The sequence below is a fragment of the Lacerta agilis genome, chromosome 4 (genome assembly GCF_009819535.1).
Source record: "Lacerta agilis isolate rLacAgi1 chromosome 4, rLacAgi1.pri, whole genome shotgun sequence".
Classification (NCBI taxonomy): Eukaryota; Metazoa; Chordata; class Lepidosauria; order Squamata; family Lacertidae; genus Lacerta; species Lacerta agilis.
The window spans coordinates 9,524,796-9,537,283 of NC_046315.1; the positions used below are offsets into that span (position 1 = coordinate 9,524,796).

The 12,488-nt window shown below is 46.9% G+C and overlaps 1 protein-coding gene across 1 annotated transcript in view; it reads right to left on the bottom strand.

Moving 5' to 3' along the window:
- Positions 1–5,173: 5,173 nt before the first annotated feature.
- The window catches only part of TENM4 (teneurin transmembrane protein 4), a 202,290-nt gene continuing 194,975 nt past the window's right edge, over positions 5,174–12,488 (bottom strand). Inside the window, exons 26-27 of the mRNA XM_033146027.1 lie at positions 11,979–12,121; positions 5,174–6,124 (exon numbers count right to left, since the gene is read on the bottom strand). Of these exons, the coding sequence (XP_033001918.1) occupies positions 5,366–6,124; positions 11,979–12,121 (902 nt within the window). The 3' untranslated portion in view covers positions 5,174–5,365. The remainder of the gene's footprint in view (positions 6,125–11,978; positions 12,122–12,488) is intronic.

A 12,488-nucleotide genomic window follows, 5' to 3' on the forward strand; every position in this document is an offset into this window, starting at 1 on the left:
AAACATATTTATTTGGGACTGGAGATGGGAGAATCTGCCTTTTACCAATCATAAGTTCAGTTTTCCACATCTGCATATTAGCTTGTGCAAACTTTAGTCCAAATCTCTCCTAATATGCACAATTGTATACATTTCCCGAATTTTCACATTTTTGCAAAGAAATCCCCAATAGAATGCATTTTTGCATTTGACTTTCAGCAAGATAGGCTTTTTTTTGTATACCTTACTGGATAACTGCATTGCAAAATTCAGAGAAATGTGAAATTCCAAGTAAAGTTCAGTTATCATTTCAGATATTGTTTTGGACAGTGCCAATTGCTTAATTTGCTTTTAAATGCAAACTGAATCTAATTTTTCTCCTGCCCTCCCCCCCAAAAAATCTATTTGGGAGTAAGATTAACTGGACTCAGTGGAGCTTCTTCCTGAGTATACCTGCATAGGATTGCCCTATAATAAAGCTTCTTTTCCCTCTTCTTGCCTATAGAGCCATAGTGCACACAGACCATCGCATCCAAGAGTGGCCTTTACTCTATGGTGGCATTTAGGTAAAGGCGACTGCAACTCAGCCCCATTGAAATGAATGGTCCTCAAGTATTTAAACATGCACTTCCATGTCACTGATTTCACTGGGACTCCTGGTGCTGTTAACTTTCTCTGGACTGTGCCCTGTGGCCAGAATCACATCATGTTCTCTCTTTGGTGAGCAGGAGAGACTTCAGTGGTGAGGATAATGGCAGGATCACCCATAACCCCCAGAAATTCATTCTTGAAAACCTGCTCCGACAGAACAAGATCAGGAAAGGTAGATCCTATGCATAAGGAAAAGGGGAGCTGTAATGAAGTTCCATGTCTTCCGCAGCAGATCTCAAAACACCTTTGTTCTCTTATAATACACACACTGCATTCCCTTTAGCAAACAGATTCCCTTTCCATCTCCTTTCCAATACCTTTCCTGTCCTCCCCACGCTTCTCCCTTAGCTCTTGTCTTACAAATCTGATTCACGTATACCACCTGTGAGATAGAAAACAAATAATGTGCACTAATTTAGCGCACTGTATGCACAAGTTGCTCCCTGACTTCTTGCTTTGGTGTTTGAATAACACCCAATGTCCTTCTTAGGTTAAGGTTACCATACTTTTTTCAATGAATCCGGGGACACTTTTCAACTTCAGTCGGAATGATAGTGGAAATGATAGGGGACTGATTTGTAAATCCAGGGACTGTCCCCGGGAAACGGGGACGTCTGGTAACCTTATCTTAGGTCCCCACATGGATCAATGGATGCTGTCAGGTGCCAAGAGCATGCTATTGAAAAAAACACAGCTAAGACCCGACTTCCTAGTGGTGCGTTCTTACTGCTCAGCAACACACATGGTGGAGATGTGCACAGATATGTAGGATGGGCATGTACACGTGCAGAAGAAAGGTTTAGGTGTGGCGAAGTTTTCTGAAGCTCCTGCCCCTCAGTTTTCATGCATTCAGCAGTAAGTTCTCTCTAAAAATAGTAATATCTGCAGTCATTGAGAATGCTTTCCCGATATATTCAAGAGGTTAAACACCCTCCAATACATCTCTTCTGTCTTGCATGGTAGAAATCTTGATTTGCAAGTGTGTGTGCGGATATCTTAGCCCTAATTGGTTTTGTTAACTTGGGAGCCAGAAATTCTGGAAAGGAATGGTGGAAGAATTTGGTCCCCAAAACTGAAGCAGTTAAAACGTTTTGTAGAAAAGACCCAATTGCGGCCGCGAGGAACTCCCAACCAAACACGCTACACGAGGAGAGCTGTTGGGAACAGATACTTGTTTGCTTTTATATCAGATCAGTTACTGGGTTCATCAAAATGCCTTTGGACGTGCAGGCCCTTGGGGTGGCAACCGTCAAGAAATAATCTTTTGGGTGTGTTATATTAGTCTTCTTTTCAAAAGGAGCTCTGGTGTTCTTTGGAAGCTTACTGAGGATTACGCCGCGAGATCGATAATGGCAGACAAATGTCACTCAGAGACAACTTTAAGCAGAGGGAGCATTCGGGTGGGCTGAATTCAGTAAACAGTGGCGTTAAGACTGCGCTCTCAAACACAACCCAGACGCCTGCATAATACACAAAGAGTTTGCATGGCAGTGGCCCAGGGAGCCCTCAGCAGATCGGAGGATTCCCTGCACACAGGGAAACAAACCCACCTCAAGAGAAGAGGTTGCAGTAGACACACTAGGAAGACCAACGCCCATGATATACGGCATTGAACAGACTGCTCTCCTATCTCTCGACAGTTGCCAGTTTCAGTTTAGTCCCTGGTTGCTTTTCTGTCCTGTCCTTCCCCCAATAAGCTCAAGGTCATATCCTGGCTGTCTCACCTCCAGATATTGGCCAGTGCCTGATTGGAGCCCATCGATACATGCGCTTCCTATTTCGTGTCAAGACTTGACATCTGAGATGCCACCAATGGCCCTTGTCTGAAGTTCCTTCTCCTCGCTTACAAGATGAGGTGTAAACAAGGTCCAACCAATGGCACAGGATTCCTGTGAGTTAAGGATTTGCCAGGCAAAATTTATCTTGCTCCTTAGGGGAACGTTCTATAAATGTGTTATGGCCTGCCAGGTTCCAAACTACATGTAGGGTAGGTTTCAGCTGCTGTAGGTGAGGCAACTACACAAACCATCCAGGTAAGGCCAGAATTGTTGAAGTCATCCTGGTGCTGTGCAAAGGGTAGCTCTGGATTTTTCAAGGACTTGAAGTGGCAGTAATTTTCCTACAGTCTCCTCCCCGCTTCTCCTTGAGGAGGTCCTCTACTGCCCTCCTCACAATGCTAAAATGGTATGATCTGGTGCAGGGAGTGCACCTGCAGTCTAGACACATGGCAGTCTGTTTATCTCTCATCCTGTATCCGTACAGAACACTCTCCAAGGCATACACGCATAGACCAGTGTCGTCCTCCACTTCTCTCCCGAGTACAGCATTGCAGGAGAAACAACCAGCTGTGAATGGATGCAACCCATGAAGGCAGAAGACAGTGCCCCCTTTGGGCTAGCCATCACTATTTTTACTCTCTCACTCTATGGCTTCCTGAAACTCAGGAAAGCAGCAGGGAAGGACCACATGCCAGGAAGCTTGCTGGTTGGCCAGGAAGGACAAGGGTGGTGAGCAGTGAAATTTTAGAACCTTAAAGCCCTAAGAAGCCTTGGGTCAACTTACCCCACACTGTGCCCTGCCTTCTTCTGGGACACCATATTGGTGGCACCTTCTTACTTTATTGACGGCATGCAAGAGATGTTGCTTGCACCATGTTAAATGATGCAAGCAGCCCTGCCCTCCCCGCGCCAGGTTGCAGCTTCAGCAATAAAACACTCTTTTGAGATCTGGTGGCGTTTTCACTGCCGTGCAAAGTTGCACAACCAGGGAGAACGTGCGGGCTCACTGTTTTGGGTGCGTCACCAGATGAAAACCTTCTTGATGGTCCAGCTCTCACTTCCGTATATTACTACTGGGGAAACCATAGCTTTAACTATACGGACCTTTGTCGGCAAGGTGATGTCTCTGCTTTTTAAGATGCTGTCTAGGTTTGTCATTGCTTTTTTCCTAAGAAGCAGGTGTCTTCTAATTTCGTGACTGCTGTCACCATCTGCAGTGATCATGGAACCCAAGAAAGTGAAATCTCTCACTGCCTCCATTTCTTCCCCTTCTATTTGCCAGGAGGTGATGGGACCACTGGCCATGATCTTAGTTTTTTTTATGTTGAGCTTCAGACCATATTTTGCGCTCTCCTCTTTCACCCTCATTAAAAGGTTCTTTAATTCCTCCTCACTTTCTGCCATCAAGGGCAGTTAGGCCCAGAATTTGACCAAAACTGTGTGTGTGTGTTTGTGTGTGTATGTGTATTTATCTTTCCTCACAGACTATCTGCCCACTAAATATTATCCCCAGCTACTTTTCTACTTGAAGGGGAAAAGATACATGGACTGAATGCCTTTGTTTCCTGAGGGGGGGAAAGCATCAAGGGAGTGGGATTCTGATTGGGAAAATGGCCCTCTGAGAAAGGGGGACGCACCCCATTGCTGTTGCTCCAATCACACCTGATTCCCCCCCGTCCCCACAGCAACACTGAATTAACAACCAAAGCCATTGATTCTCCACACACTCACACAGCCTCTCACATCCACATCTGGTTTGGTCTATCGCCCTCGGGAAGCACCAAGAACACCCCACCATTAATGGCGATACTGCTGTTGGCCAGTTGCTGCCTCTGCAGTCCTCAAAAGATAACGGTTAAGACACTCAACCTGGTGTACAGAAATACTATATATTTAAGGAAGGTTTTGCCATTTGACAAATATACATCATAGGTGCTTTTTTCCATCCAACAGCATGTGCAAGAAATTTTTTTCTAGTAGAGCGTCAATCTCTCCCAACCCCCGCACCCTGGGACACCTCCCCCCCCGGTCTGAAATGGGGTTTCAAACTAATAGAAAAACAAACAAACAAAAAGAAGCAAGGAAGATTTGCAGCGATACGTACTCTTGTCGCACTCACACACAAAAAACCCAAACCAAACCGGTGAACAAAATAGCCTATCGTAGTAAAAAAGACTCATTTAAAAAAAAAAATTAAAAAAGATTATTCCGTCTCGGGAAGGGAAAAGACTCATCTCGCAAGTCTATAAGACGCAGCTATTTCGCCTTGCCCGGCTACTTCTGAGCTGCAGGATGGCCCAGAAACAAGTGTGAAGTGTGAAAATGACCAAGTTCTCATTTGGAGGCTCACGTTTCTCACGTAAAGAAGATTCAGAACAGTCTCTGGCTGCTGCTACTGCTTCGCTTTGCTGTGTGCAGCGCAGGATGCTGAGAGCTCGCATCCCTCCCTCTTCTTCTTCTGCCTTTTCTTCTTTTTCAACCCAAACAGGGTTTGCGCGGAACTTACGCAGAGACCCCTTTCTCGTCGCACAAAGAAACCTAACGGGTTTTGCATGGACAAATTCCCCGATTTTTCAGAACGTTGCACAAAGGGGGTAAGGGGAGAAGGATGGACGAAAAGGACACAGGATTTCCACCGTGCTCACACAAAGGTGAAATATACCTTCTGGTCCGTGTTTGTGTGTGTGTGTGTGTGCGTGCGTGCGTGTGTGCATGGAGGGAAATGATGATAGTAATGGGTGAGAAGGCCATTTTTTTTAAGAGAGAGAGAGAGAGAAATTAAACAATAGGATGTTGCATGAGTTACAGTGCAACTGTATTATCATTCCACCCCAACCTTTTTCATCACCGTTTCTTTAAAAAAGAGAGAGAGAGAGGATTGAGTACAACACAGTCTGGTATGCGGCCACAAAAGAGTAGCTGTCTTTGGCAAGAAGTCAATGCGCCGACCCTCCCTGTCACCTCCTGCCCATCTCGCTCTGTCTCATGAAATGAATGTTGTTGGCGCTGTCCGAGAGTTCTGGGTACTGCTCCACCGAGATCACAAAGTAGCCGTCGTAGCCCTGAACCCTCCCTGTGCTCAGCAACTGCTGCTTCTCCCCTTCTGTCCAGGAGCGTGTTCCCTCCTCCCCGTCCCGCAGTCTCTGCTGCTCCTGCGCCCAGGCTTGGGCCACAGCTCGCTGCCTGGCCAGCTCCAGCACGCGGGTCTTTTCCTCGTCCAAGGTGGTCCCGTACCGGGCGTTCAGGCACAGTGCTCCGTACTGGAGCTGGATGTCAGTGTAACGTCTAGTCCTTCCATTGAGCACCGTGTTGATTTGGGAGACAGTGACATTCACACCATTCTCCAGGGTCCTCCTGCCACCGCTGAGGCCCAGGATGGACAAGTCTCCATCCGACGGCCCTTGTTTGACGAAGTAGTGGGTGTCCACGCCCTCGATGGTGAAATGCAAGTCCTCTAGGTAGTGGGCGTTGTTGAGTATGGCCGCAACCCTCCGCCCGTCTTCGTTGGCCGTGCTGATGATGTCCGTGGCCACCCTGCCGTCTTTCATGGCGAACTTGACCCCTTTGCCGATGACGGAGCCCCCCGAGGCAAAGTTGTGGTTCTCCTTGGTTTCGTGGCAGCCGGCGATGCTGGAGCTGTAGATCTGCTCAAAGCGCTCCAGGGTGACAAAAGCCTTCAGCTGCTTCTGTACTTCGCACTGAACTCCCAGGATCGACTGAGAAAGTGGCAGAGAGAAAAAAAGAGGGAAGAGAGGGGCTCGTGTTAGCGATGGGTGCAGGTTGAGTAAACAACAGCAGCAGCAGCAGCTACAACAGCTTACGGTGCCTTAAAGACGAACACATTTAGTATTTACAGCACAGACTTTCGTGAATTAGCTGCAACACTTGTTAATTGACCTCCAGACTTTCCCCGGTTTTTGCTAAATAATAATAATAATAATAATAATAATAATAAATTTATTATCTATACCCAGCCCATCTGGATGGGCTTCCCCAGCCACTCTGGGTGGCTTCCAACAAAAGATTAAAAATACATTAAAACATCAAACATTAAAAACTTCCCTAAACAGGGCTGCCTTCAGTTGTCTTTTAAAAGTCAGATAGTTGTTTATTTTCTTGACATCTGATGGGAGGGCATTCCACAGGGCAGATGCCACTACCGAGAAGGCCCTCTGCCTGGTTCCCTGTAACCTTACTTCTCGCAGTGAGGGAACTGCCAGAAGGCCCTCGGAGCTGGATGGGGGGGTGGAGACGCTCCTTCAGGTATGCTGGGCCAAGGCTGTTTAGGGCTTTCAAGGTCAGCACCAACAATTTGAATTGTGCTCGGAAACGTACTGGGAGCCAATGTAGGTCTTTCAAGACCGGTGTTATGTAGTCTCGGCGGCCGCTCCCAGTCACCAGTCTAGCTGCTTCATTCTGGATTAGTTATAGTTTCCGGGTCACCTTCAAAGGTAGCCCCACGTAGAGTGCATTGCAGCAGTCCAAGCGAGAGATAACCAGAGCATGCACCACTCTGGTGAGGCAGTCTGTGGGCAGGGAGGGTCTCAGCCTGCATACCAGATGGAGCTGGTAAACAGCTGCCCTGGACACAGAATTGACCTTCGCCTCCATGGACAGCTGCGAGTCCAAAATGACTCCCAGGCTACGCACCTGGTCCTTCAGGGGCACAGTTACCCCATTCAGGACCAGGGAATCCTCCACACCTGCCCGCCTCCTGTCCCCCCAAAACAGTACTTCTGTCTTGTCAGGATTCAACCTCAATCTGTTAGCCACCATCCATCCTCCAACTGCCTCCAGGCACCCACAGAGGAACTTCACCGCCTTCACTGGTTCTGATTTAAAGGAGAGGTAGAGCTGGGTATCATCCGCATACTGATGAACAACCAGCCCAAACCCCCTGATGATCTCTCCCAGTGGCTTCATATAGATGTTAAAAAGCATAGGGGAGAGGACAGAACCCTGAGGCACCCCACAAGTGAGAGCCCAGGGGTCTGAACACTCATCTCTCAACACCACTTTCTGGACACGGCCCAGGAGGAAGGAGCGGAACCACTGTATAACAGTGCCCCCAGGGTGGAGAAATACCTGCATGCAACCTTCTCATGGCCTTTCAGAGGGATGAGCAATGCATTCAATCTATGTGCCAAGCACATTTTGGGCTGCTTTATCTTGTTCACTGTAAGCCGCTGCGTTAATTGTTCTGCATATATTGTCTTTGAAAGGGAAGGTCCCATTTTTAACTCTCATGACTCAGGAAGATCGCCCCAATTACCTGTCGCGAATTGCACAACACCTTCCATGCTAAGAGCCGTCGCCCCATCTTGTGGTACTGAACCCCACAAGCTAATTTATTAATTTTTCACTTAAGAGAAAATGCTCAAAGCAGCTTCCGAAAGGTAGTAACCCCGTCCCCACAATATTCAGTAGATTCAGTGCTAAAACGATTTTTTTAAAAATGTGTTGAGTTACTTCCTTTGGCCTGTCTCCAACTTACTGCCAAAATTTCACCAATAAAAATGCAGTATTTTTAGAGGGGGTGTACCTATCCACACTCTCAGTGCCAACGATATCACACTGATGCTGATGATAATGATAATAATTTTTATTATTTGTACCCTGCCCATCTGACTGGGTTGCCCTAGCCCCTCTGGGCAAGCTTTAATAATAACTCCTCTATAGTTCCCTATGCTGTCCAGGACAGCCTTGGCTTCAAGCAGAAATCAGGCATGGCTCTGTCCTTCTGGCTCCCCAGCCGGCTCCCCCAGCTCACATAGCTCAACTCTCCACTCTGCCTTTTGTCTCTCTAACTACTAGCAAGTTGAGGGAGGGGGGCCCACCCACTTTCCCTCTGGCACCGAGACACTTCCTTTGTTACCTTAGTGACCCATAATTAGGGCATCATCTCGCCTGGAAAGCTAGCCTGGCTGTTCTAAGAATTGAATCCAGGAATGAGAAGGGGGCCAAGGCATGAAGCCTACCTGTCCCCCCAAACTCATAACACTATTGTTGCTTTTTTGTGCCTCGGAAATTGAAAATAAAAACAACTGCGAACAGGATATCCCCTTTCATGGCTGGTTTAGGTGTAAATGAAGAAATCACGTTTTCTCCAAGACTTGAGAGTGTGGCACTCCTGTACTGCTCCCGGATTCGTTGGCAAGAGCTTCTGGGTTGTGCTGCACAACGTTATCAGGAACCTGGCTGTGATTGTAATTTTAAAAAAGAAGGGGGGAAAAACCACTTCCCTGTTATCTCAAAACAAGCTCTGTGCCTTTGAAAAGCTGCTTAATTTTAAGATCTAACGACCTTGAATGCACCCTTTTAATAATACAGCAATGCATTTGGGAAGAGTGTTTTCTTCCGCGGGAGAAAAACAACTCTTGGGCTGTGTGGCTGTGGAAATAAAAAAGGAAGGGGCACAAAACAGATTGTGCAGAGTTCAAAGAGACAGAGTACCCTGCCTTTGAAAATTGCTATCTGTTCCGTTTCATCTTCTACTAGCATGTATTTCCCCACCCATTTGCCACTGAATTAGCGAAGATGAGCGGTAGAAAATGCAACTTGAATGGAGCTAGCAGGCCTCTCATAATGCGGAAGCTTTCAGCAAACTGTTCAGGTAGAGAGAAATGGTACAATAAAACCCAGAAGTATCACAGATGGAAAGGAGAGAACTCATGTGCATCAGAAGAAGAAGAAGAAGAAGAAGAAGAAGAAGAGGAGAGGAGGAGGAGTTTGGATTTGATACCCCGCTTTATCACTACCCGAAGGAGTCTCAAAGCGGCTATCAATCTCCTTTCCCTTCTACCCCCACAACAAACACTCTGTGAGGTGAGTGGGGCTGAGAGACTTCAAAGAAGAGTGACTAGCCCAAGGTCACCCAGCAGCTGCATGTGGAGGAGCGGAGATGCGAACCCGGTTCACCAGATTACGAATCTACCGCTCTTAACCACTACATCACACTGGCTGAGGGAAAATCTGGGGATGGTGACATGGAGTCCTAGCTAAACCCTGGGAAAAAAGCAACTGTTTTGCTTGGTACAAAAGGAGCATCTGTCAGGACATTAGCAGCATGTCTGCAGGTTGCCAAAAGTGACTATTAAATGTGGCTGCCACATCTCACGAGGAGGGCAGATCTTTGGTCTGGTGAAGGATAAGTTAAACCACCACACCCACCCAATATGTTTTGAATGTGAGGGCAAAAGAACCAACTTTCTCCACATGTCAGGGGCGAGCCAAAATACCAGCCAATCTAACTGTGGAGCAAATTGCAGAAGCCATTCTGGCTTCCGCGATCCATTTCGCAGAATGGAACCAATTCCAGCCTACTCACTGCCAAAACCCTGCAGAGTAGAAACGGAAGGAAGGAAATGCCATGTTGCTCCTCCTGGGAGGCAGCATCGGTGGTGGTAGGAGAGCATGGCAGCACTTCCAAGTTGGAAAAAAGAGAGCTACAGCAATATCGTGGTTCACAGTGTAGGGAATTGTGGTTACGTGTTCAATTCCCTCCTTCACCAGCAGAGCCTGCATTTCACGTGAGACAGTGGACATGTTCGAGAAATACCTTGCCATGGTCAAGAACAAGTTCCAGAGACGATAGCAGAAAAGAAGTCTTCTTTTCCTCATCAAAAGGCCTAGGAGTCAATTGAATTTTCTGGATTTTTGAGATGGCTACTGTAGCTTTTGATAGTGATCTAGGCCGAGGCATGCCTGTGCTAAATGAACATAATTTTGTGCACTGGAAGCAATGCTTAATAGCACTTCCAGATGCAAAAGGAGTCCTGGGTGCTATAAAAAGCCCTCACAAAGATCCTACTGTAATGACACAGGGAGGCTGCTTCCCCTGGGTGAGGGGGGCGGGCCTGGATGGCACAGCCACGGCAGTTGCACATCGGTCTTTTAAGGATAGAGCACTACTCAGTCTTTATGGCACAGAACTGATTGGTGCTATGGCCAAGAGTTATTAGGGACGTGGGTGGCGCTGTGGTCTAAACCACTGAGCCTCTTGGGCTTGCCAATCAGAAGGTCGGCGGTTCGAATCCCCGCAACAGGGTGAACTCCCGTTGCTCGGTCCCAGCTCCTGCCAACCTAGCAGTTTGAAAGCACATCAATGTGCAAGTAGATAAATAGGTACCGTCCAGGCGGGAAGGTAAATGGCGTTTCCGTGCGCTGCTCTGGTTCGCCAGAAGCGGCTTAGTCATGCTGGCCACATGACCCAGAAGCTGTCTGCGGACGAACGCCAGCTCCCTAGGCCTATAGAGCAAGATGAGCGCCGCAACCCCAGAGTCATCCGCAACTGGACCTAACAGTCAGGAGTACCTTTACCTTATGGCCAGGAGTTGAGCGCAAGAGGCTGAAACACTAGGTGTTTATTTATTTAATGCAGTTTATTTAATGCAGCTTACCTGAATGATTTCCTCCTCCCATATATACCCAAATCAACCAGACATTGTGCATTCATTACTGTCTGTGCTCATGGCGATATTCGGGGTGGCTATTCGCAAACCCGTTTTTAATACTGTGGCGGCAAAAGTTTCCGGGTGGGCGTGGACCCTGTTTCCAACCAGTGCGTGTCCCGTAACTTCCTGCTGAAACCTTGTAACTTTTGACACCACCAGTACTCTGTTTTCGTCCTGCTTCTGTTGTGCAAGAGCTCCCCTCCGATGCAGTAACATTGGATGTGTGGTTTGATACAAATCATGAATGCAGTATTATTGTACCCACAGCCATTTGCAAATGAGGTATAGTGGGTAACGACTAAAGACACGGTCTTTTTAGTGGTGGTGCCCATTTGTCAAATGCCCTCCCCAGGGTGGCTTGCCTGTCACCTCTCAACATTTTGCATCCAGTTATGGTCTTTTAGTCCCGGGTGAAGATCATTTTGGCTTCCCAGGCTTTTCAATCTTAAAATCTTTTGGTGCTTTAAACATTATTTGCACTACTGTTGTTTGATTTGCATTTTTCTTCTTTACATTTCAATTCCCCCCCCCCCTGTAAACTGTCCAGGGAACCTTGGCTATCGGGCGGTATATAAAATGTTGTAAATACATACATATGAGTAAGGTTCTGTGCACCTGGAAGCAGTTATGGTTAGATCTGGAGAAGTGGTCCGCTGGCTATTTACCCCACTGAACAGGAGGGTAGTTTGTAAAATAATTTAATGACTCCAATAGAGGGCTCTCTAGAAACAGACAGTGGCCTGGTTTACACATCACATTAAACCATAGTTAACGTTTAACTATAGTGTAACGTGAATGAGCAGAATGCTGGTAGAATTATGCTTCGAAATCCCTCCTTCACACCTCTGTAACAACGGAGAAGCTTTAGCTTGTCATGTTAAGACTTGCAGTTGGCTTCTTTCCAAACAAAACAACCCAGGATTAATCTTGGCTTACTTCTCATGGGTTGCTTGTGGGAAACAAACCATGACCCTGGGTCCAAGCATCACGATAAACCAAGGCTTGTGGTTTGTAACTCAACGCATGGCTCAGCCAAGAGTCTGGGAGGAGCAAAACTGGATCTTTTGAAAAATTTAACTATGGCTTAATGTGATGTGTGGACAGTGAGGTAGATTACCTTGCTATTGTCCCATTCTTGAGTCTTTAGTTGGGTGTGGATGAGTTCATAGGACGGCTCCACAGCATCCATGTCTGGCTTAGGATATCCAGGGATGACGTTGTGCAGTTGAAACCCAAATGTGAGCAGCCAGCTGTTGACATCTGGGATGCGATAAACGAGAAACCGAAGGGTTAGCTTGTTCATTATACTTTATTGCCCATAGGCACCTGGAAAGAAAGTCAGGTAACTTGGAAAGACCTTCCACCCAAAGTACCGTATTTTTCGCTCCATAGGGCGCACCGGACCATAGGGCGCACCTTGTTTTTAGAGGAGGAAACAAGAAAAAAAATATTTTCCTGGTTTTCCTCCTCTAAAAGCCCTGTTTTTTGAGGATAAACTAAAAGTTTTGCAGCTTTTTTTGCAAAGGGAAAAGCCCTGTTTTTCTGAGGATCAGCTAAAAGTTTTGCAGCTTTTTTGCAAAGGGAAAAGCCCTGGTATTTTTTAAGGATCAGCTAAAAGTTTTGTAGC